This window comes from Microchirus variegatus (genome assembly GCF_963457635.1).
Source record: "Microchirus variegatus genome assembly, chromosome: 7".
NCBI classification, from domain to species: domain Eukaryota; kingdom Metazoa; phylum Chordata; class Actinopteri; order Pleuronectiformes; family Soleidae; genus Microchirus; species Microchirus variegatus.
The window spans coordinates 24,256,523-24,281,924 of record NC_139808.1 but is presented as its reverse complement, the minus strand read 5'-3'; the positions used below and the strand labels follow the sequence as shown (position 1 = coordinate 24,281,924).

General features: G+C 40.1%; 1 protein-coding gene across 1 annotated transcript in view; it reads right to left on the bottom strand.

The window, feature by feature from the left end:
• Positions 1 to 262: 262 nt before the first annotated feature.
• The window catches only part of celsr2 (cadherin, EGF LAG seven-pass G-type receptor 2), a gene marked incomplete at both ends in the record, with an annotated part of 92,422 nt that continues 67,282 nt past the window's right edge, over positions 263 to 25,402 (bottom strand). The window contains 28 exons of the mRNA XM_083891990.1: positions 263 to 489; positions 1,700 to 1,876; positions 2,584 to 2,748; positions 2,864 to 2,949; positions 3,036 to 3,166; positions 4,136 to 4,246; positions 4,339 to 4,465; positions 5,024 to 5,106; positions 5,531 to 5,643; positions 5,793 to 5,967; positions 6,626 to 6,826; positions 6,928 to 7,051; positions 7,717 to 7,884; positions 7,984 to 8,320; positions 10,006 to 10,189; positions 10,372 to 10,581; positions 11,994 to 12,088; positions 12,205 to 12,306; positions 12,441 to 12,624; positions 14,056 to 14,176; positions 14,256 to 14,397; positions 14,495 to 14,651; positions 16,586 to 16,699; positions 16,792 to 16,971; positions 18,438 to 18,607; positions 22,503 to 22,628; positions 22,903 to 23,066; positions 24,497 to 24,654. Coding sequence (XP_083748116.1) covers positions 263 to 489; positions 1,700 to 1,876; positions 2,584 to 2,748; positions 2,864 to 2,949; positions 3,036 to 3,166; positions 4,136 to 4,246; positions 4,339 to 4,465; positions 5,024 to 5,106; positions 5,531 to 5,643; positions 5,793 to 5,967; positions 6,626 to 6,826; positions 6,928 to 7,051; positions 7,717 to 7,884; positions 7,984 to 8,320; positions 10,006 to 10,189; positions 10,372 to 10,581; positions 11,994 to 12,088; positions 12,205 to 12,306; positions 12,441 to 12,624; positions 14,056 to 14,176; positions 14,256 to 14,397; positions 14,495 to 14,651; positions 16,586 to 16,699; positions 16,792 to 16,971; positions 18,438 to 18,607; positions 22,503 to 22,628; positions 22,903 to 23,066; positions 24,497 to 24,654 — 4,332 coding nt within the window. The remainder of the gene's footprint in view (positions 490 to 1,699; positions 1,877 to 2,583; positions 2,749 to 2,863; positions 2,950 to 3,035; positions 3,167 to 4,135; positions 4,247 to 4,338; positions 4,466 to 5,023; positions 5,107 to 5,530; positions 5,644 to 5,792; positions 5,968 to 6,625; positions 6,827 to 6,927; positions 7,052 to 7,716; positions 7,885 to 7,983; positions 8,321 to 10,005; positions 10,190 to 10,371; positions 10,582 to 11,993; positions 12,089 to 12,204; positions 12,307 to 12,440; positions 12,625 to 14,055; positions 14,177 to 14,255; positions 14,398 to 14,494; positions 14,652 to 16,585; positions 16,700 to 16,791; positions 16,972 to 18,437; positions 18,608 to 22,502; positions 22,629 to 22,902; positions 23,067 to 24,496; positions 24,655 to 25,402) is intronic.

The following is a 25,402-nucleotide window of genomic DNA, read 5'->3' as shown; positions in this document are numbered from 1 at the left end:
CTGCCAGATATTGACATTTATTCTAGAAAAATGGGCAAAAAGCATTTTCTGATCCTTTTATTGTTAAAGGGCTCAAATTATAGTTATTTTCTCACTATAGGATCTTTCCTGAGTTTTTATGAGTCCAACTACAAGCAAATGGAAACAACAATGAGCACAGGTCGTAGGTTTGGACGCAGACAGTTGAATGAAACACTGAATGCAACAAATCTGACACTAAAATCACAAAAATATGTTCTTCTTTGTCATCTTTCATGAACACTCACTCTGATCCTGACGAGTCTCCGTCCACTGTCCCCGCCTTGATGCTCACGGCGACGCCGTTGAGCTTCTCGGGTGGGCCGGCTTTAGAGACGCAGCCTCGGTCGTCGCTGGACGTGGATTCCTGCGGCGACGTTCTCCCCTCGTCGTTTCCACACAGCTCGTTGTGGATGTAACTGACGCTGTTCCTCTCCACGATCGGAGAAAGCTGCTTCTTCTTCAGGATCCCTGAAAAACAAGACGTGATGTGGTTAATACCAATCGGTATGAACTTTATCGTTTTATTAATTTGCCATGCTGTGCATAAGAATGCCATCATATAGACAATAAAAGCAATAATAATAACAATCATGACGCAAAAATAAAGGCTCTAAAGGAGCAGTTTACACAAACATAAAAACACTGCACATCCATTTGGGCATCCTAATATCTAAAAGATTCCCGAAGCACAAATGAATTCATAAAAACACAGTATCTATAAAGTCATGTAAACAAGTATGCTAACTACTATCTAATATATCCAAGATTTGACTATTTTTTGTGCAAAAACGACATACTATACTATGTTGTCCAAAATTTTTAGAAAAAATGTTTTGGTCCAAAATTTGACAAAAACGTCATACGTCGTCCAAAATGTGACAAAAATGACATACTATAGTATTCTGCGCAAGATTTGATGATTTTTTTGGAGAAAAAAGTTTGGTCCAAAATTTGACAAAAACGTCTGTCGCCCCAAAATGTGAATTTAAAAAAAAAAAATGTTTTACAATGCTCCTTGAATGTATCTATTAAGTCATATAAACAAGTATGCTATCTAATATCTATTTATTAAAATGAGAACTTTAAAACAAATAAAAAAGTTTTACCCAAAGATTAAAAGGAAATCTTTCCCCTCCATTGACTCTCTAATTTGTGGTGCATGTGTTCGTAGTGCTAGTGATTACATAATATATAAATATGTCAAACATTTTTTGGTCCAAAATATGCCAAAAACGTCGTTTGTCGTCCAAAATTCCAAAAACACAGCATACTATGGTATTTCGCGCAAGATTTGACAATTTTTTTGGGAAAAAAAAATTTGGTCCAAAATTTGACAAAAACGACATACTATACTATGTTGTCCAAAATTTTTTGAAAAAATGGTTTGGTCCAAAATTTGACAAAAACGACATACATCGTCCAAAATCTGACAAAAATTACATACTATAGTATTCCGCGCAAGATTTGATAATTTTTTGAAAAAAAAAAATTTGGTCCAAAATTTGACAAAAAATGTCATACTATACTATGTCGCCCCAAAATTTGAATTTTTTTTTTTTACAATGCTCCTTGAATGCATCTTGTTAGCTGCTCCTCTAACTGTGAATGGCTTGGTTACTTTCACTCACTCTCGTTCTGAAAGACGTCTGTACGTTAACGCGTGACGGCAGAACTTCACCTTTGTGAGGGTGTGCGTTGAGGTTCGGCAGAAGCATCATCGTGTTCCCCTCCGGCCGCTCGTCTGATGACGGCTCGCGTCTGTCCAGAGGTTCTCCCGTCAGTCTGTCGGCACCCGTGAACTCGTTCTCAGTCACTGCTGCATAATCTGCACCAGGCCAGAACATCTTATTCTTGTCTGGAAAACAAACACATTGAGGATTAATGAAGTCTGTCAATGTGTCAATTCAGGTTAATGCTGCTGTTCTTATATGAGGATACAGGTTAATAATTCAAGGATCACAAACTGTGTAAAAGGGTGTTGTAAATAAATAAATGTCCGTATAACATAAGAATGAAGTCATAATCTTTCAAGAATAAAGTTGTAATATTACAAGAATAAAGTTGTAATATTACAAGAATAAAGTCGTAATATCACAAGAATAAAGTCACAATTTTACAAGAATAAATTCATAATCTTTCGAGAATAAAGTCATAATTTTACAAGAATAAAGTTGTAATTTTACGAGAATAAAGTCGTAATTTTACAAAAAATAAAGTCAGAATATTACAAGAATAAAGTAGTAATTTTACAAGAAGAAAGTTGTAATATTTTGAAAATAAAATTGCAATATTACAAGAAAAAGTTGTAAACTTTCGAGAATAAAGTCGTAATATTACAAAAAAAAAGTTGTAATATTACAAAAATAAAGTCGGAATATTACAAGAATAAAGTTGTAATTTTTATGAGAATAAAGTGGTAATCTTTCAAGAATAAAGTCTTAATCTTTTGAAAATAAAGTCGTCATTTTATGAGAATAAAGTGATAATCCTTCGAGAATAAAGTTGTTCATTTCAAGGTAGATTTTTCTTCGACTGCAGACAAACTGAGGCTAGTTCCTGTACCGTGTGGCTGAGGTTTCTTGGTCACGTTGGACGCCAGATTTTCCCAGCATTCCTCAGGACGGAGAGGACCCTCGTCATCCTCGCTGTCAGAAGAGTGCGTTGAGGCGTAGGAACCACTCTGATCGTCCTCCAGAGACATGTCACTGTCGGAGTCGCTGTCGTGATCTACAGAGAGAGAGAGAGAGAGCGTAAAAACATCTCAGTAACACCGTGTTTAATGTGTGTGAAATGAATCAGAGATGACGATGATGAGGATAACGATAACAACGAGGAAAAGTACCATCCATGTGCTCTTTAGTTTCATGGAGCAGTGACCCGTGGTCGTTGAGTGCGATGTGCGCCTGACTGTTACTCAGTCCATCGTCCCTGGAAAAACACAGGACATCAGTTCACAGCTGCGGCGTCGAACACAGCATATTTAATCAGTTTATTCTTCATTTTTATCTTCTTACCGGAGCACAAAGGGCACGTAGCTCTGCTGACTCTTGCTGCTCTGCATGGTGCCGTTCAGAGACACACTGGAGTCTCCGAAGGGGAGGTGGTACAGTCTGCCATCCATGTAGTTTGTGTTGCATTTGTAGCCCTGAAAAACACAACGACAGGAACTGTTGAAAACATGATCCCAAGAGGCCATTTATTATGAATTTGTTGATTTGCGAAGTGGATGCTAAATTCAAAATGGCCAACTTCCTGTTGAGTTCAGGTCGAGGTCCCAATTTACTTTTTTGTTCATCTTGGGCTGTTACAGGTTCCAACCAAGTTTCGTGAAATTCAGTGCAACTTAATCTTGGGTTGCTCAATTCACATTTCGCCTTAGGGGGGCGGTATAGAGCCCTGGTGCAACGCACTATGTCAATTCCGAGCACTATGTCAATATCACATTTTCGCCACACCTGACCTCCATGCAAAGTTTCAAGAGTTTTTATGGACATTAACCCCCTCAAAAATGACCGGAAAGACACAGATATTATAATAATCTGAATGATAACAACAGGTTCCTCGCAGAAATTCACGTTAAATTAGAAATGGCCGATTTGCTGTTGAGTTGAGGTCGTGGTCCCAATTTACTTTTTTGTTCGTCTTGGGCTGTTACAAGTTCCCACCAAGTTTTATGAAATTCGGTGCAACTTAAACATGGCCCGCTCCATACACCTTTCGCCTTAGGGGGCGGTATAGAGCACTGGTGCAACGCATGGGTTCGGGCACTACGACAATATCGCATTGTCCTGCAAAAAGAGATTTTATCTTTGTCTCTATGTGTTCCTGTGATGGACTGGGATTGCAGAACTTTCTCCAGCCTTTTACTTCAGATTTGCGTGTATACGTTTTTTAAATAACACACATAAAATAAACATGTGAGTCATGTACTCAAACAAATCTCCTTGAAATCTCTAACTGACCAATTCAAATGAACGTTCAGTGTGTGACAGATTTCCTCGAGTGGAGTGACGATAGTCGGTCATCAGTTAAAGTCATGTTATTGTTTCTAATGACGCTCCTGACGTGTGACCAAAGCTGATTCTATCTCAGCGGTGTCAGAGTCTGAACTCACAGAGGCCTTAGATTTCATCATGTGATCCGGACGCTTGCGGCTGCAGCAGTACTTCATGGCATTCCTCGCTTCCTTGTTGAAGACGATGCGGAAGAAGAAGACAAATGGACCCTGGTGTTGGACAGCAGAAGAGGGGAGACGTTAGTGAGGACGAAAAACATTTAAACAAAAAACAGTTGCCTCAAAGTGACAAAGGCCGTCACCTGCACACAGTTGAATCCAGCAAAGAGGTAGTGGAAGATGATCATGTCGCTGTTGACGGACAAGAGCGCCAGAAAACACGTGACTGACACAAAGAGGAGGACGCCACCTGCTGTCTTCAGGCCCGAGCTGTGGGACATGAGAGAAGGTTAGTGAGGAGCCGTCAAAACAATTTCCATGCATTCAGAAGCACAGTACACAGAACTCACTCATTGAGCATTTTTTGACAATTCTCCAACCCTAAAATCAGAATAAATCCATAAGAGGGTTAAGGAAACAGGTTAAACTGAAAGACTGACTTCAATACTGAACCTAAAAAGCCTCAGCACACCTTTCAAAAACATCTCAACTACAGAAGAAAACACCTATCAAAACATCTATCTTACATGTCTGTTTTCATTGGTGACCAGGTAAGACAGATATGAAAGCTTACTGAGTTTACCTGTCACGGTCACTTTTGTTTTAGTCTGAGAGAACACTGAACAAAAATTAATTTAATGCCCAGTAGTTGGCGCTGTGATGGACTGGTGACCTGTCGAGGTTCTACCCCACCTTTTGGCATCAGCGACCCTCATGTGGAGGATTTAGCCATAGTCAATGGATGGATGGATTTACAGTAGCTTCTTCTATCGTTTGAAGTGTTGCTAACATATGTAAATCTTTGATTTAAAATGTTGGGACACTCACACGCGAGGCTCCTTCTTCTCGATGCTGTGGTGTCTCATGGAGCAGGAGGCTCTGGATGACAGGATGGACAGGAAGATGTTCATCTGAGTGGAGGAAAAGATCAAACTGCGTCACTCACAACAACAACAACACAGCAACAACAACAACAGTAGCAACAGTTATGGTTATTCTTTTAAGTTGAATTAGACTGGACAGTGATTCGACCTGAGTGAGGCGACCACAGAAGACGGATAAGATGTGCAACATTTGTCTGATAAGAGTCTGATTGAATTCTGATTCGAGTCTGATTGAAGTCTGATTCAAATCCGATTGAAGTCTGATTCAAGTCTGATTCAAATCTGAAATGAGTCTGATTCAAGTCTGATTCAAATCTGAAATGAGTCTGATTCAATTCTAATTCAAATCTGATTCAAATCTGATTCAAATCTGATTTCTGATGTCATTTCAGATCACACATTTGCCGTTTTCCCACTACATGGTCGACCGTCCGGATGCACAAGGACTCACCGACACCACCATGGCGATGGGTCCAGCAAAGCTCCAGATAAGAGTGTCGTACATCGAAAGCCAACAGAAGTCTGGGTTCCCATAGCCTTCAGGATCCAGACCCACTGCCAAACCTGAAGACACAGACACACACAGAGTATAGCAGCAGATTCTTCGTCCATCAGCTCGACACAGACTGCCTCGTCTTTATTAATGCGTATGATGGTTTTTGTCTTTGTCTGTCTTTTGTTGTCAGGACACACAGTGTGACATGAGCGCTGACCTGTGATGAAGGCCGGAACTCCCCAGCCAATCAGGTAGTAGAATCTCATGGGTCCGTAGTTGATGTCTCGCACTTCGCTGATCATGCGGTAGACGTGCAGCCCCTCCAGGAAGAGCCAGGAGAACGTGCAGAGGTAGAAGAAGTGCAGCAGGATGGCCATGACAGTGCATAAAAACTGCAGGGAGACAAGAGGAGATGCGGCGGGGACATTAATGTGGCTGTACTGTCAGTGAAGTCTAAATATGAGACACACTCGTAAAAACATGCTTTTTAAAACCAAGCGCTAAAAAATAAGGTATGTGCACTTTTTTATGTTTGATACTGATATCAAAAACTTGATAGTGATATTAATCAGATAAACTGGATAATTTCCTGAATTTCAAAAAATCATAACATTTTTAATTAAGAGGTTTGCAAATATTTTCAACAGATCCTTGTTCAGGGCCATGCCGACTATTATGATCGTAAATTTCAAGTCATTCCGAGATACTTTTTGTTTTTGAGAAGAAAGTCAGCTCACTGTCAAAGTGCATCAGGGCAAATGGATCATTTACTGAATTTCAAAAATTCGTCAAAATTATTCCTTAAGACGTTTGCAAATATTTTCAACAGATACTTGTTCAGGGCGATGCCGACTATTATGATGGTACATTTCAAGTCATTCCAAGATACTTTTTGTTTTTGAAGAAGAAAGTCAGCTCACTGTCAAAGTGCATCAGGGCAAATGGATCATTTACACAATCTTGCCACATGCATGAACACAGCCAAAACTATGCAAAGATGAAGTAGGAAAAGCGTGTTCAGTAAAACAGACGCAGAGATGAAGCGGTTACCAGGTTGTCGGCCTGGTTGATGCCCAGGATGAAGATGAGCTCAGAGAGGAAAAGCGCGGCGGTTCCGTTGTTGATGATGCTCGTCTTGTTGCTCTGCATGGCTCTCAAGCAGAGGAGGAAGATGGTCGTGAGGAAGAGGAAGCCCAGCGTCACGCCCACCGTGCTCCACGTCAGGATTTTGATGGGCAGGATCTCTCCATTCTGATACAAACGCAGCATTAAGAAGAAGAAGACGAAGAAGAAAAAGGTGAGTTTTTAAAAAGGTAATACTCTGTGAATCCAGTGTTTTTTTTCCCACTCACTTCTCTCCTGGAGACGTCCATGAGCACGGCGAAGCTGGTCATGTGATAGCACTGACAGCTGATGTGGGTGTGGTTCCTGAAAACCACCTCGCAGCCTTTGGCTGACCAGCCGCCGCTACCGGCACTGATGGACACAGGAAGAAGGTGTGAGGATGACAACCACGCTGTACAACAAGTAAAAAATAAAAACAAATAAAAACTGGCAAACAAGCTCTAAAAACGAATTAAAACGAACTAATTTTAAAAACAAAAAGCCAAAACTAAATAAAAACTAAAACTAATGTGTGTCAACGTTATTATAGTTAAAGGTGCATTATGTAATAAATCTAAAGCAACTGGCCATAAAATCCTCCTAATATGTCACAGAGACTCAGGAATAATGTTCATATAACAAACTGAACTCACCAACAACAACAGTACAGACAAAATATTTGCATTAAAAAATATATTTTGCAGACTGTAAATCATGTTAATGTTTTGAAATCATGTTTTGGCATGTGGCGCCACCTACTGCCGTCTACCAATCATTGCAGTGCGTAGATTCTCAGCAGCCGAGCAACCACGGGTTGCCAGTTACGTCAGAAAACGATACCTAAAAGACCTCGGTATTTTGAATTTGAATGTAGTAACCATTTTTGGCCACATTCTTACATATGAACTAATAAAAACTGACAAACACATATATATACAACCTATACTTCTATAATTATAAAAAAATATATATAATGATAAAAAACAAAAGAAAAATCCTATAATAACCATGGTGTGTGTGTGTGTGTGTGTGCTCACAGTATGCTGTGGTTCCAGAAGACACAGATGGGTTTAGAGCGCTCCTCGGTGGTGACCAGCCGGAACTGCACGGTGATGGGTTTGTCCAGCGTGTGCTGCAGCAGCTCATCGTTGTCGTGCACCGTGATGCTAACCACCGGCGTGTTGATGACCGGGCGCTTTGGAACCCTGAGACACATATTCAACATGAGATTTTATTCAGTTTAAAATAATAAAAAAAGAAAAGAAAAAAGGGTTATCAGCAGTTTTCCACGTCTGGTGTCTCACCGCAGACTTCTCTTGTCGGGATCGTAGCTCTCCGGTAACAGCGAGGCCAGGCTGTGGAAGATGATGACGCTGGCGATGGCGTCCTGCTGGCTGTCGTCCGGGTGCCGTCGTTTCCTAGTGGCGACGGCGGGGGCGGTGGCCGAGCGATTCCTCAGCGCCGACTCGGGAAAGACGTCCAGGTGTCTGTGGCCCTTGGTGTCCACTGGCGGCTGGAAGACAGAATCGGGCAGCGTGACAGCCGTCTCCAGGTCCACGGGGCGAGGCCCCCGCATGGACTGGTACCGCGGGAGTTTGGCTCCGGCGAAATTCATCTTCTTCAGGCGGTCCACGGAGATGACTGAGGAGCAGAAAATAATACACAACTCCTTATATGGACATCCTGGGGTTGTGTGTGTTTATAGGTCACATATTCAGGCTTTAAAAAATGCTTCTTATGTGTTGTTGAGTCAAAGTTATGATTCATTTTATATCGCATTTTCAGTCATGATATAAAGTCGCAATAATTGTGCAGAAGTTACAAAATAGATGTGTATTTCTTTTGTTTTTGTCCATAAAAATGAGCCAAGTGAACTTTGAACTGTGACGTATTTCACAAATTTCACAAATTCAATCTGATTTTTAAAACATTTTGAGCCTTTTTGCTCAGATGTGTTCATATAGTTGGTGAATATGTATATATTTTTCATCAGATTGCTGATTGAAAAAGGATATAAGACACTATATTGTACATTCTTATAATCTCTATATATACTGTTTAGAGCTGACACAATTAATCGATTCATCGATTACTAAATTAATCTTTTTTTTATCTCTTAATTGTGACTTTTTATCTCATAATTTCCACTTTTTATCTCATGTCATTTTTATTTCATAATTTTGACTTTTTTATCTCATTATTATGACTTTATCTCATAATTTTGCATTTTTTAAATCTCATAATTATAACTTTTTATCTCATAATTTCCACATATTCATAATTTTGACTTTTTTATCTCATCAGTTTGACTTTGACTATATTTATAATTGATTTGAAGCTTTTTTCATGATTAAATCAAAACATTTCTGATTGTTTTAGCTTCTTAAATGTGAATATTTTCTTAATTTCTTTGCTCCATAAAACAAAGAAATCATTAAAACTGAAAATAATGGTTAGTTGCAGCTCTAATAATGTACATTTTACCATAGTAATGGAAAAAAGCAGCCAAAATGCTATGTGTTCTAAGGGTTTTTACCTTTTATATTCTGTTGTGAGTTTTTATATCTGAATTTCTGTAACTTCTTGTACTATCTATGCTGCTATTTTGACCAGGATCTTCTACGCTAACTAGATAGATAGATAGATAGTCTAGTGTTGTAGCTCGCAAGCTAACTAGCACGCTAACTAGATAGATAGACAGATTCTAGCATTGTAGCTCGCAAGCCAACTAGCACACTAACTAGATAGATAGATAGATAGATAGATAGATAGATAGATAGATAGATAGATAGAGAGAGAGAGAGAGAGAGAGAGAGAGAGAGAGAGAGAGAGAGAGAGAGAGAGAGAGAGAGATAGATAGATAGATAGATAGATAGATAGATAGATAGATAGATAGATAGATAGATAGATAGATAGATAGATAGAGTCTAGCGTTGTAGCCTGCAAGCTAACTAGCCTGGTACCTAAATAAATAGATAAAGTTCTCGCTGAGTTCCATGAAAATCTCGAAACAAACTCTTCTCCTGCCCACAATTTCCAACCTACGCAGATAATTTTTACATAAAAACGTTGCTATGGTTGTTGTCTAACCCTGTGGGTTGTTTTCATTCTCATATGGCTTGCAGTTTTTCTTAAAATCACATAAAAGCGCAGATTTCTGTAACTTCTTGTACTATCTATGCTGCTATTTTGACCAGGATCTTCTACCACAATGGGACACTTCCTGGCTAAATAAAGGATGAAAAATATATAATAAAATTACTTCCTGGGAAGTAATGTCTTGCTTTATTATTATCATATAATAAAATCACTGATAAAACACTCACCGATGTGTGGCGTGACCAAGGTGAAGGGGGTGAGGTAGGTCTTCCTCATGTTCTGGGCCAGCGTGTCCGCGTACTCCTCGTAGTGTCGCAGCAGCGCCGCCGTGCCGCCCTCCGAGTGCTGGATCAGCTCCCAGTGCGGCCGTGTGTCTGGGGACAGGATGGCGCTGCCCACACGGACCAGATTCTGCAAGGAAACAGCCAGCGTGCTCAGTGTGTCAGGATGTCACAGAGGAGAGTGAAATCAAGTGTGATGTGTCCTGCAGCCACGGCACCGAACACTGACCTTCTGTCTGTACACCAATCATGCACTGATCTACTGTTGTGGTTATATATTTCACATATTATATATGTCTGTGGGCGGCTCACCTCAGTGAAGTGGACGTCCTGCGTGGCCGTGAGGTTGAAGCCCTGCTGGCTGCTCTCGTGCCGCAGCAGACTCTGCGTGAGTCGGTACGCCACTTTCACGTCGCTGCCGTAGTATTTCTCTGTGTGCGCGGTGGCGTTGGCCAACATGGCCGCCGTCTGCTGAACCTGACCGGAGTCCAGGAGCGAAGAGTTACGGGAAAACTTCTCTGACTGCAGCGAGAGACAAGGAAAACAACACCAGATAGTTAAAACACAAGTGTAACATGGCAACACTGCTCCAAGGGGGGTCGTACCTATGTTCCCCGGGTCCTATGTTCCCCGTTTTTCCCAAAAAAGGTCCACTTTGTATGTGACAGGGGAACATAGGACCCTTTTTTTGAAAAAGGGTAGGGTTAGGGTTAGAGAAAGGGTCCTACGTTCCCCGGTCACATACAAAGTGGGGAACATAGGACACGGGGAACATAGATACGGTCCCCTCCAAGGACAGTAACCACTGTGGGTCAGTCAAGACCAAGGTTATGATACTAGATAGATTCTAGCGTTGTAGCTCGCAAGCTAACTAGCAAGCTAACTAGATAGATAGATAGATAGATAGATGGAGTCTAGCGTTGTAGCTCGCAAGCTAACTAGCACGCTAAATAGATAGATAGATTCTAGCATTGTAGCTCGCAAGCTAACTAGCACGCTAACTAGATAGATAGATAGATAGATAGATAGATAGATAGATAGATAGATAGATAGATAGATAGATAGATAGATTATAGTGTTGTAGCTTGCAAGCTAACTAGCATGCTAACTAGTTAGATAGATAGATAGATAGATAGATAGATAGATAGATAGATAGATAGATAGATAGATAGATAGATAGATAGATAGATAGATAGATAGTCCAGCGCTGTAGCTCGCAAGCTAGCTTATACGCTAAATAGATAGATAGATTCTAGCATTGTAGCTCGCAAGCTAACTAGCACACTAACTAGAACGCTAACTAGATAGATAGATAGATAGATAGATAGATAGATAGATAGATAGATAGATAGATAGATAGATAGATAGATAGATAGATAGATAGATAGATAGATAGAGTGCTCACTGAGTTCCATGAAAATAATCAGAAACATCTCTAAACAAATTCTTCTCCTGCCCACAATTTCCAACCTACGCAGACAATATTTAGTTTTTCTTAAAATCACCCAAAAGCGCAGAGAGTTCTGGTCAAACCTCCCATTGACTCCCATGATTTCTCTGGCGATTTTAAAACTGTAATTTCTCGGTAAATTCACACCCGTTTTTCACAAATTTAAATGTGGGAGCTCCTGAAAGCCTCGTGGCACTCACAAACCCTGTATGAATTTGTATCATCAACCGTTCTTGAAATACGACAACTTTAAACACGCTGATTTCTCTATTTTTCACTGGTTTTGAACACTTACAAACAGGTGTTTGGAAGGGGGAGGGGCTTGTACAACCATCTGTTTTAAAGGTTCAATCCACGAAAGCACTACATTTTCTAAATATTTCAAGTTTTAAAACTGCAATCCACCCAAATTGGCAGCAAGAAGAAGACACAATCACAACTGAGATGTTGGACTTAAAAGTGACAGAGAGGGGGCGCTACACACCAGGTCTTTTAATTTGCTGAAGGTAACCGAGGTGCAGTTGAAGAGATTGGCAGGCAGCCAGCCCTTGTGCTCGTCACAGTGTCGCACGGCTGTACCTGGAGAGGACAAGAAGAAGACAGAGTTATTATCGCGTGAGTGAGGGCTTTAGGCAACTGTCAAATATTGTCATTATTATATGGTAATTTGATGAGCTGCTGAGAATCCATCATACCGAGCGTTCCCTTGGGACAAGGAACTGCTGCAGGAAGACCAAACTTGGTCCTGGGCCACCAGATCCCAGCCTCGATGGCCTGAGGGCAGCTGTCATAGATAACTACGAGAGGAGCAGGAAGGAGACGTATGGGATAAAAATGGAACCTTGTTTTTGTAGCTACTGTATATAACGAAAGAAACAGCGTATAAATGAAGACATGTTAGAGACTTGACTGTAATCCGGTGGAGTCTGACCTTCGCAGCCGTTTGGAGAAACCTCAGCGAAGGGGTTGTCACAGCGATCGCACTGGCGTCCAATGACGCCGGGTTTACACTGACACTGGCCGCTCACTCGATCACACGCTCTGGAGAACGAGCCCACGGGGTAACAGTCGCACAGCAGGCAGGCGTCGCTGCCATCGGGACGGTAGTGGTTGTCCTGGAGACGGTGGACGGGGACACAGAGTCATGATTAATAATGTTCTTCAACATAAATCTTCACATAGAATAGTCATTTGCAAAGAGGGTGATTTTGAGTGATTTTTTTTCGGTTGCCAAATAAAGTAATTACATTGTTTTTACAGCCTTTTACTTAAGATTTAATAAATAAAGTGTAATATGAAGTTATTATTTAGCAAATATACACTACCATTCAAAAGTTGTGTCCTTATTTTTTAAGGAAAAGCACTTTTTTTAATGAATATAACATTAAAGGCGCCATATGTAAGAATGTGGCCAAAAACGGTTACTACATTCAAATTCAAAATACAGATGTCTTTTAGGTTTCGTTTTCTGACGTAACTGGCAACCCGTGGTTGCTCGGCAGCTGAGACTCTACTGACTGCAATGATTGGTAGACGGCGGTAGGTGGCGCCACATGCCACAACACGCCACAACGGTTCGCAAAATATTTTTTTAATGCAAATATTTTGTCTGTACTGTTGTTGTTGGTGAGTTCAGTTTGTTATATAAACATTATTCCTGAGTCTCTGTGACATAATTAGGAGGATTTCTTTGCTTTAGATTTATTATATAATGCACCTTTAAATGAATCAGAAATACACTATACATTGTTAATGTGGTAAACAACCATTTCGTCTAATGGTACATTGTGTTTACTAAAGGTGTTAGAAGGCTATTGGATGATTAGAAAACCCTTGAAAACCCTTGTGCAATGATGTTAGCACAGCTGAAAACAGTTTTGCTGGTTTCTGTGACGAAAGGGCAAAAATTATTATTTTGAATAAAAATCATGATGTCTATGTCTTGACTATATTTTCTATTCATTTTGCAACTCTTTTGATGAATAAACTGTGTGACTTTTAATGGAAAACACAACAAAAATTCTATTAGTGAGCCCAAACTTTTAAACAGTAGTGTAGATCTCTTGGAAATATGTGGTTTAAAGGTGCATTATGTAATAAATCTAAATCAACTGGCCATAAAATCCTCCTAATATGTCACAGAGACTCAGGAATAATGTTCATATAACAAACTGAACTCACCAACAACAACAGTACAGCCAGAATATTTGCATTAGAAAAAATATTTTGCAGACAATCATTGCAGTCAGCAGAGTCTCAGCTGGCGAGCAACCACGGGTTGCCAGTTACGTCAGAACACGAAACCTAAAAGACCTCAGTATTTTGAATTTCAGTGTAGTAACCGTTTTTGGCCACATTCTTACATATGGCGCCTTTAACTATTCAAAATAATGTTATGTGTTACAAAAATGCCAGCAACAATAGTCCTTTATACCTTTATATTATGAACAAATTTGGTTTAAAACATCTGTCTTCTGAAGAAACAGCTTCCTCACTAATATGATATCGTATGGGATTGTCACACAGTGATGAATGTGCAAACTCACCTTACAGCGACACTCTCCGCTGGTCTTGTTACAGTCAGAGTCAAAGCCTCTGTGTGTCTGACAGTTACAGGGACCACAGGTCTTATGACCCCACCAACCTCTGGGACACGGTAAGTCAGTCCTGTGGGGATTCACGTATGCGTTTAGTTCACTGAAACTACAATAACACACACACATCACATAAACGTGGAAAACGGTACTTTTTCTCGCAGTAGTGGCCAAAGTAATTGCTGGGACAGTCACAGGCGTAACCACGAGAGGAGCTGAGCTTCCTGGAGCACGTCGACTCGTGTTCGCAGGGGTTCAAGGAGCACACGTCGGTGCAGTTGGCGCCATAGTAACCTGGACAGCAAAAGAGGGGAAACGAGCAAGGTGAACTATTTCACGACAAAGAAAGAATATTGGACCTTAACTGGACAATAACAGCGAGCAGACTGACCTGTGAGGCAGGCGCAGGAGTAGCTGTCCCAGTCGTCGCTGCAGTAGCTGTTGACGGGACACGGGCTGGAGCTGCACGGGTCAGGAACGCTGCAGCCGGACTCCACGTTCACCTTGCGGGCGTGGGACAAACTCAGAGCGCCGCCGACACGCAGACCCTGCAGGGAAACGACACAAAGACGACAATGTGCAACGTGTATGTAATGTCATACAGAATAAATGTAACTAAATGTAACCAAATATAATACAAAATAAAGGTAACTACTCCGTAAAATATTGCTAAATAACTTTTTGTATTTATTACTTATTCAATTTCACTCGTCGCATGATGCGTATACAATGATACACTGCGATCTAGTGGCGGTGCCGTCACTTTGCGGGTAACGCACTCGCCATGCATTGTGGGAAATGTAGTTTATGGTCAACGCACGCCTTAAAGCAGCATAGACTTATTTTAACACAGATTTTTAAGACCAATTAATCACACAAACTCCTTGAGTTTGACACATGTGCCTTATACACTTGGAGAAAAGGAGAGGTGAGCAGAGGACTCCTCTGATTAGATGTGACTAATTCTTACATATTTTGACCCTTAAGTGTCTTGCCAATGGGAATCAAACTGCCAATCTTTCTGCTATATTGTATACAAAAGATTGTATTTTATTTAGTTTGAAAATACACTTTTTGTTGTGCTGTGATCGGAATTTTGTTTTTCCGCTCCCTCACTTGTTCTTTTGGGTTTTTGTTTGCGATTCTGACCGTGGGCGGGGCTTAGGAAGCAGCCTGCTGATTGGCTACTGAACCACAAAATAATTGTAAGTATCTAACGTTTGTCAGATTATAAACGTTAGATACTTAGAATTATTTTGTCGGCTGTGGGGAATGAGTTCCAGACGGACAGCGACTCCAAGCCTGCGACCAGAGGCGCAGCTTGTGAACAGGCAAGGCAGGCAACTGCTTGGGGCCCCGAGCCGATAGGGGGCCCCCCGACACTCGGAGCCTGAGGGCTGTTTTTAAAATGTGCAGTGAGCAGTCGCTCCCCGTCCCCCTTAAAAAACAATGGGTGATTTGCAGTGACATCTCAGTAGGAAACCTCCCTAAAGGGGCCCCACCTCACTTTAACCTGTGTGAAGTTATCGTTCTGCAAGTTGGAAAATGAAGAGGATTATTTACAGTGTAATGCATATCTTTGTTTACTCAGTTTAAATATGTTTTTTTTTCAGTTATTTACAGTATTTTATTGTTCTATATATTTATATTGTTTTATAATGTGGGTTCTTTACAGTGTAATGTATTTTTTTTACTAACTTTATATAGTTTTATAAACCTATTTACATTATTTTATTGTTTTTTACATTTATATTTTGACATACTTTTTAATTACAAGGTTTTTCCATGTTATTTCATTCATTTTGGAAAAAAAAAATATTTTGAACTCATACATTTTTCGTTGGTGTCAGATTATTTGTAACATAATGGTGAAGAACACTGGTTGGAAAGAAGGGCCCCCTGGGTATTTTTGCTTCGGGCCCCTCAAACTCTAGAATCGCCTCTGTCAGACTAAACGTTAGATACTGAGATACTGACTATTTCCGTGTTATTTGCTTCTTAAAAAGTGTGTGTTCTACAAAATCCTAATTCCATAATTCACCATTATTGTTCTGTAACACAAACATCTGCAGCTCCCAAATGTCTGCTCACTGTAAAACATGATCATAAAGGGTTATATAAGGTTTATACTGGCTGCTATTTACTTATTTACTTATTTACTACACTGTTTATACTGTTTATTTTTTTTTTCTGACTGCTAGTTATTACTACAGCTACAGCACATAACAAACCTTTATAAATTTTCGACTGCCACTACCGTTACATCTGCCTTTTTTGCACTTTTGCACTTTTGTATTGTTATTTGGTGTATATTTTATATTTCATATGTTTAAATTTAGGTCTTTTTTTGGTTTAGTATTAGGAAATGTCTGTCCATCTGTTGTGCCTGTGCACTTTAACTGTTTCACCGCGGGAGAATGATGTCTGGTACATGTGACTTTGACTTTGACTTTGATAAATGTGGAACTGAACGGGTTCAAACCTGTAAACAGCCACGAAAGCCGTGCTGAATCTTCCCATCAGGCTTTGCCAAACCACCGACGCTCACGCTCTTCAGCTTGGAGTCGCGCAGCTTCCCGTCCACCTCCATACTCGCCTGCACGACACACGCACATACGACAGACGTCAGACTGACAACGGAGAGGGGTTCTAGTTTCCGTCGCTAAGATCATGCGACTGACGACTCACCAGGTAGAGACCGTGGTCCAGAGACAGCACGGCTTTGTGGTGACTCGCGGCTCCTCCGAACGTGCTGATGTCCAGCTGCAAGTGATGCCAGTCGCCGTCGTTCACCAGCACCTCCTCCAGGCGGGAGAGGGTGGAGTCTTCGCCTCTGTGCAGACCCATCATCACACTGCCGCCGCGCAGCTGCAGAGAGACGGGGAGTTAAGACTGAGAATGAAGCGCTGCATCACACAATAAAAAGATATGATAACTAGGTGCTTACTAACATATAAGTCGCATACTAGCCCTTTATTAATAAATATTAAGCAGGCATTAACACCTTATTCTACCTCTATTACGACATGAATTAAGATTTTTCCTACATAAGGTTTTATTACGTGCTTAATATCTAATTATAAAAGGCTGGTATGCGACTTATGTTAGTAAGCACCTAGTTAATGGTGAATATGTGTTCCCTAATCTAATCTAATCTAATCTAATCTAAAGTGTTACCAAAGAAATATACATGAATTTTAAGGTCTCGTTGGCGCTCAGCTCGAAAGTCTGATCATTTGACCCGCAGAACATCAGGTGACCAGCAGGTGGAGCTCTATTCTTATAATGTTCCCTGTCTTTTTCCATTTTTCACTGGATCTTTAAACCATGGGAGGAAAATTATGTTGTTTTCACTTTTAGAGAATAAAGATCTTAATAAACGGATCACACAGCCATAAAAAAATGCACAATAACTTCCTGTTTCTTTACCTCGACGTTATTCCTCCAGTATTTTCTTCAGGGTAAATAAATAAACATTGCTGTGAGTTGCAACAGAACATCAGCATTTGTAAAATTGGCAACAGAGTGTGTGAAAAATAACTGATGCAACTTGGCTTCAACAGGACGTGATTACAGTTTGTTTGTGTGTAACTATAGACAAACCTGCCACTTTATTAGGTACACAGGTACACCTGATATCTTCTGCTTTAGCTTTCAAATAGCAATACTATCCCCTATAACCATTTATATCCAAGCTAACCTAGTTCCCTGGTGTCCTAATGAACATGTCTGTGACATGCTTTGGTCAAAATACCTTACTCTGCCAAAACAGCCCTGTTCAGAACACTCGCTTTTGAGTGCCTTTTAATTAAAATATGCAAATGAGACACAGGAAACTACGTCAGCTTACAGCAGTCAGCATTTGGAAAAGCGATCATTATTGCCGTCATATATAAAATGTACTGTAAATCCTCTGAGGCTGGAAGTTTGTGTAGAACTCTGTGCTGCACTGTGCAGCCAAGAATAGAACACTTTCGCTCTTCCGGATACTATTGCGCTCGCCTGAACTCTCGTGTTTTTTTAGGGACAAATCGGAGCTCGGCGAGACAACAGTTCCAGGAATGTGTCATTGTGGCGTAGCAATGTGTGCGGAAGTCAACATGGCGTGTTTTATCTCCTGTACTTAGACTGAGGAGGACCACAAAAACATGACTGAGTCGTCTTTTTTCACACTTTGCCGACTCATAGGGCCTCCAGAGTCTCTATTATAAGCATTAAAATGCATAATACGTCTACTTTAAGGTTCAACGTGTACTGGTTGAGCGTGAAAATCTCGGTTTAAACTTCAGCAGGTCTTCTTGCATGGCTGAACCATGTGTGCAGATCGCTCTCACCTGCAGCGTGAGGTTGTGTTGCAGGCTCGATGAGATGTGCAGTAGTGTGGCGCTGGCCTGACGTGTGCGGAACATGAGCTCCACATGCCAGGGCACCGAGGCCGCCGCCGCCGCCAGGTTGTTCCACTGCAACAGGCTGTTACCCAGGAAACGCTGCGGGCTGGCCATGACTACAGCCAAGCAGATGATGAAGAAGCAGATTAACATGTTGAATATTATGGTTAAGAAACAGGAATATGTAAATGAGAACAGAGGGCATCACAGCATGAAATAATGAATCATTACTGTCAACCTTTGCTTTTCAAACATGCCCACTCTGAGCACACAGTGAAAAGGTCTCGTGTAATAGTAGTCGTAGGACATATAACTCCTGACAAAACATGCTTTTCCTGTGATGTTTGAGCTCCGCCGAGCGGAATGATGTCTGTGCAGAGTTTGACACTAAAAGGTTGTTTTCACTTTTATTCTCCTTTTATTTGACCGACAACATAATAATAACGATACGTTTTATTCAGAGGCGCCTTTCATGACGCGCAAGGTCACCTTACAGAAAGGGCCAATTCCAATTCTTATCTTAACCCTCAATCTTAACCCTCAAGCTCAACCCTTAATCTTAACTAACCCTCAAAACCAAGTGTTGAGGTTTATTTTGTCACTTAGAAATGGGACACCCCTTAAATGCAGATACGTCTTCAGACTGGAATTGGAATTGGAATTCACCCAAAGAATTAAACGTGATTTGAGGAAAATCTGGTCGATTTAGAGATGGGACTAAAGGTTATTTAAGTCACTGTGGGATTGGACCAGGTTTCTTGAGTATTGGTGTTACAGCAGCAGCGTGTGTGTAGGGATTGAAAAGAGTGGACTATGCCGTAAATATTTAAAATTGAAACATACATCTACCGTTCAAAAGTTTGGGGTCATGAAATGGAAAGGAAATGTCCTTATTTTTGAAGGAAAGGCACTTTTTTTTAAATGAATATACCATTAAATGAATCATAAATACACTCTATACATTGTTAATGTGGTAAACGACTATTCCAGCTGCAAAGTTTTTAATGGAATATGTACATAGGTGTATAGAGGCCCATTTCCAGTGTTCTAATGGTACATTGTGTTTGCTAATGGCGTTTGAAGGCTATTGGATGATTAGAAAACCCTTGAAAACCCTTGTGCAATGATGTTAGCACAGATGAAAACAGTTTTGCTGGTTCTTTGACGAAAGCAAAGTCATTATTTCTAATCTTGTCAATGTCTCGACTATATTTTCTATTCATTTCGCAACTCTTTTGATGAATAAAAGTGTGACTTTTAATGGAAAACACAACAAAATTGTATAGGTGATCCCCAATATATATATAAAATATATTTCAACAATGAAGAGACAGAAAGTGGCCTCAATAATTGAAAAAAGAAGACGCTGGCTTCACATAAACACAGTGACAACCCCCTAAACCTTTTTGTGCGACAGTGAAAAGTCTGTTTGACTTGTAAAGTTGAAGAATGAGCAGGAGGTCACGCTGTGTTTGCTGCATCCATCCACTCTCTGTCTCTGTCTCTGGTTTACGAGACTCTCTCAGGCTCTTTCACACATCAACACACTGACACAAAAGCACAGTCTGCCTGACGCACAGCAGCTTTTTCCTCACATTAAACTGTCTCTGTACAAAGTGGTGGGAGGAAAAAAACACACACAGCACCTGAATCACTCTGAAACAAGTGATGGATTTTATTCAGAATATTAGAAATTAAATATGAGCTTCAGTTTCATATATGTATGTATTGTACATATAATGGCTGTGGCATATGGTTTGAAAACGATTAAATTGGTTGATATTGATCATTATAACGATATATAATGATAATGCCTCTGAGTGAAAGTTAAGGAACCACTTGTGGTTTTAACATTTACCAATATTGATAACAATTATGTTCAATATCAATATATATATATATACATATACACATATATACATATATGAGAAAAAGTATATCCTGATATATACTGGTGCTGTAATAATGCCCTATTTGCTGCTATTGTTGCTATTGCTTGCTATTCTTGACTGAACTCACCAACGCCTCTACACTCTTAGAAATAAGGGTTCCAAAAGGGTTCCTTCTACAAGGGCTGAGGTTCTACCTGGAACCATTTGCTTCTGAAAAACCCTTTCCCGAAGAAAGGGTTTTTAAGGGTTCTTGGTAACACTAATGGTTCCAGTAAGAACCATTTTGATCCAGAGAACCCTTTAAAACCCCTTTCCTGAATAAAGGGTTTTAAAAGGGTTCTTGGTGGAACCCTCCAAAAGGGTTCCAGGTGGAGCTGTTAAAAAAAGGTAAAAAAGGTTTTACCTGCAGCCAAAAAGGGTTCTCCTACGAGGACAAGGCTAAGAACCATATATGGTTCTACTTAGCACTTTTTTTTCTCACTGAAACACCTCTTCTTATTTAAATACGTCTAATCCTCCCCTTTAATACTCGATCTGCATGAACCAAACCCCACTCACTTCAATAAATCTTGTTCTCGCTCATTTTACTTCAAACTTCAGACGTGTGTGTGTGTGGGGTTTTTTTTGTGTGTGTTCCACGATTGTTTAAATGGCTCCGTTTCCGTCCTCTCGTCTCTTCTCACGTTGCCGTAAACCATAAATCAGCAGAGGAAACAGCTGCTGGTGGATCAGGTGCAACAAAAACACGACACCGGAGAACACGGAGAGGGAAAAACATGACCTACAACGCTGTACGTCTTCAAGAGTCCGAGAGAGCGATTAGAACCTGGAAACCTGGTTCACAAGATGATGTGAAGCAGAGAAGATTGTGCTTCATAGCAGATACAGAAGTCTCACGTTTGGGTTTGAAGTTGGGAGAAAAAGAGTAAACTATAGAAGTGCAAGATTCTGGAAATGGAAGCGAGGTTCAACAACAGTCCAGGTCACAAACATCCCATTCACTCTGGTCAAGAAAACCATTTATTCCCAGGTTTTTCTTCAATGGGAATGCGTTTAAACTGAATTCTACATTTAGGCTTTCAGTGGGAACAAGTGAACGCGCTCATTTCTTCTTCATATGCTTAATTTTGTAGTAACATTGAGTCATTTCTGGTGCAGTACTACAACAAATTTATCTTCCAGCCATAAGTATGACCATTAACTGTTAATGTTTGTAACTAACCTTACTTTTTTGCAACTTGGTACAGACAAATTAATATTGTTTTTTAAATTCTTTCTCTGATTTGAATTGTTTTTTTTGCATTTCAGCTGTTTTTGTCCATCACTATGTTTAAACATACAGTTTATACAGAGGCGATAAGAATATGTAATATAAAGTGTCTGATAGCTATTTTAAAAGCACAACCGAGGCAAAAGTATTAATTTTCACCAACTATATAAGCAAAAAGTACTCAAATTGGTTAAATTGGGATTGAATTTGTGGAAATTTGTAAAATACGTCACAGTTCAAAGTTCACTTGGCTCGTTTTTATGAACAAAAAGAAAAGAAAAAACACGTCTAATTTTGTGACTTCTGCACAATTACTGCTACTTTATATCACAACTAAAAATGTGATATAATAAAATGAATCCTAACTTTGACCAGGATGTCCATATAAGGAGTTGTGTTTAAGAAGTTAAAAAACAGGGCTGACCAACCACTGGCAACGGGAAGAGCGTAATTTAGAGGTGCATTATGTAATAAATCTAAAGCAAGTGGCCATAAAATCCTCCTACTGTGTCACAGAGACTCAGGAATAATGTTCATATAACAAATGTTTATGTTTTGAAATCATGTTTTGGCATGTGGCGCCACCTACTGCCATCTACCAATCATTGCAGTCAACTAGAGTCTCAGTTACGTCTGAGCTACAATGGCGGAAAAGACGAAACCTAAAAGAACTTGATATTTTGAATTTGAGCGTAGTAACCGTTTTTGGCCACATTCTTACATATGGCGCCTTTAAGTGGCTTATCTCAGGTTAAAGAACAAAATAACAAATTTTAGTGTGAAAGTGGCTAAAGTCTCAATACTTAAATACTAATTTCACCCGCCACGACATCACACACACTCACTCACCTCTGTCACAGTTGCGTCCTCCGTAGCCGAGCGGGCAGTCACAGCTGAAGGAGCCCCACAGGTTCACACAGGTCCCTCCGTTCAGACACGGGCTGTTGTTGCAGAAATGTCTCTTGGCAGAGCATCCTGCGAGGACGGGGGGAAATATAACAAAGACACTGATCTCTGCGTTTGATCTACAAACCAAACTCATTATTTCATCACAGGAGCAAAGAGTCAGTGGGTAATAAACTATTCATAGCAGGTACAATGATGGTTTCTCTGCCTCCCTGCTGCTGCTCATTCTACTCCAGTGTGATTCAACCTTTGCTGATTTGGTGAGTCGACAGCGAACGATGTTTAAAAGGAAAAACCTTCACAGGTTTTAACAGATGAAGCGAGAGGTTTAAGCAGCGCGTACCAGGCAGAGTGCCGTTGTTGGCGATGAAGCCGGCCATGTCTACGTGTTGGCTGTCGACGCGCAGGTTCTTCATGCAGCCCACAAACTGGCGGTTGCGGACGGGAAAGTCCTCGGGGAGTTTAGGGACGCCGCCGAGGAGCAGGGGTCCGGTCAGGTCCAGAGATCTGACGACACAGAGAGCATTTAAAATATTTAACAACACAAACAAAGTACACTGCCGTTCAAACGTTTGGGGTTAACCAAAACGATTTTTGTTGTGTTTTCCTTTAAAAGTCACACTTTTATTCATCAAAAGAGTTGCAAAATGAATGGAAAATATATTGACAAGATTAGAAATAATGACTTTTATTCCAAATAATAATTTTGCCCTTTGTTCAAAGAACCAGCAAAACTAACATCTAACATGCTAACCCTTGTGCTAACATCATTGTACAAGGGTTAGCATGTTAGATTCAAGGGTTTTCTAATCATCCAATAGCCTTCTAATGCCATTAGCAAACACAATGTACCATTAGAACACTGGAAATGGGCCTCTATACACTCTTAGAAATAAAAGTGCTAAGAAGAACCATATAAGGTTCTTCGGCTTGTCCTCATAGGAGAACCCTTTTGGAGGGTTCCACCAAGAACCCTTTATTCAGGAAAGGGGTTTTAAAGGGTTCTCTGGATCAAAATGGTTCTTACTGGAACTATTAGTGTTCCCAAAAACCCTTGAAAAACCTTTTCTTCGGGAAAGGGTTTTTCAGAAGCAAATGGTTCCAGGTAGAACCTCAGCCCTTGTAGAATAACCCTTTTAGAACCCTCATTTCTAAGCGTGTAGACCTATGTACATATTCCATTAAAAACCAGACGTTTGCAGCTAGAATGGTCGTTTGCCACATTAACAATGTATAGAGTGTATTTATGATTCATTTAAAGGTGCATTATGTAATAAATCTGAAGCAACTGGCCATAAAATCCTCCTAATATGTCACAGAGACTCAGGAATAATGTTCATAAAACAAACTGAACTCACCAACAACAACAATACAGACAAAATATTTGCATTAAAAAAAATATTTTGCAGATTGCAAATCATGTTTCTCAGCTGCCGAGCAACCACGGGTTGCCAGTTACGTCAGAAAATGAAACCTAAAAGACCTCGGTATTTTGAATTTGAGTGTAGTAACCATTTTTGGCCACATTCTTACATATGGCACCTTTAATGTTATGTTCATTGAAAACAAATTGAAAAAGTGATTTTCCTTCAAAAATAAGGACATTTCTATGTGACCCCAAACTTTTGAATGCTAGTGTACATCAACAACATTAATGCAGGGATAAAAACAGCATGAAAAATTCATCACAAATATAGTTTTTGCTGTGTTGTTTCCCCCCCCAGAGATGGAAAACTGAGGATAAACAGACCATAAAGGAGGGAGAAAAGATCAAAATCTCAGCTATGAAACACATTTACTCTTTCTCTTAATAATTGGAGTGGGAGGAAAAATAATCCCTCAAAAGGAATGAGGTAATCTACAGCGGAACTCCTGAGGCAAATAAGCGATGGTCCGTGTCGTCATAAAGACCTCGTCGCTCTGCCGGTTTCACTCACTTCTTGGATCCTGATTGGCTGCCTTGGGCAGAGCAGGTGTAGTTTCCGATCATGTGACCAAACCTCAGGGCCACAGAGGTGTCGCATTTGTCCACGGTCACTATGACGACCTTCTGGTCGGAGGGGCCCTGAGGCAGGCCGGCCTGGTTCAGGACGGGCTGTGGAGACACAGAGACTCGTGAATACCAACATAAAACATTAAGAAAACATTAAGAAAACATTAAGAAAACATAATGCCTTGGTTTTTGAGTTGTTTTTATGAGTTCAGCACAGCGGTGACATTAAAACATAAAAGCCTGACAGCGCAACAAAGATCAGAAACTGCGTCTATTTTTAAAATGCTGAGGTATTTTTGGTCACTTTGCTCTGTATTTATTATTAATAGCACTGCTCTATAAACAGGGGCCTGTTTTTAACCAGCTCATTATTCTGTCTCATTTTTACCTCTGGGACTGTGAGACGCTGCTCATCTACATGGATGTGAGTAAATAACAAGGATCTGGCAGTCTGTAGTATTTAGTATTTATTTGGCGAATAAAAGTCTTCTAGAACAGGTTTAATTGTATGTGTATATATATATAAAGGGCTAGTATGCTACTTATAGTAAGAACCTAGTTAATGGTGAATATGTGTTCCCTATATATATGTACATATATATATATGTATATATATGTACACATACTGTATATATATATATATGTATGTATATATGTACATATAGGTGACCTTGAGTGTCATGAAAGGCGCCTAATGAAAACAAATATAATGCACTATCATTATTATATATGTATATATAGGTATATATATATATATACATATATATGTATATAAATACATATATATACGAATCTATATATATACGTATATATATATATACGTATATATATACATATATAATAATGATAA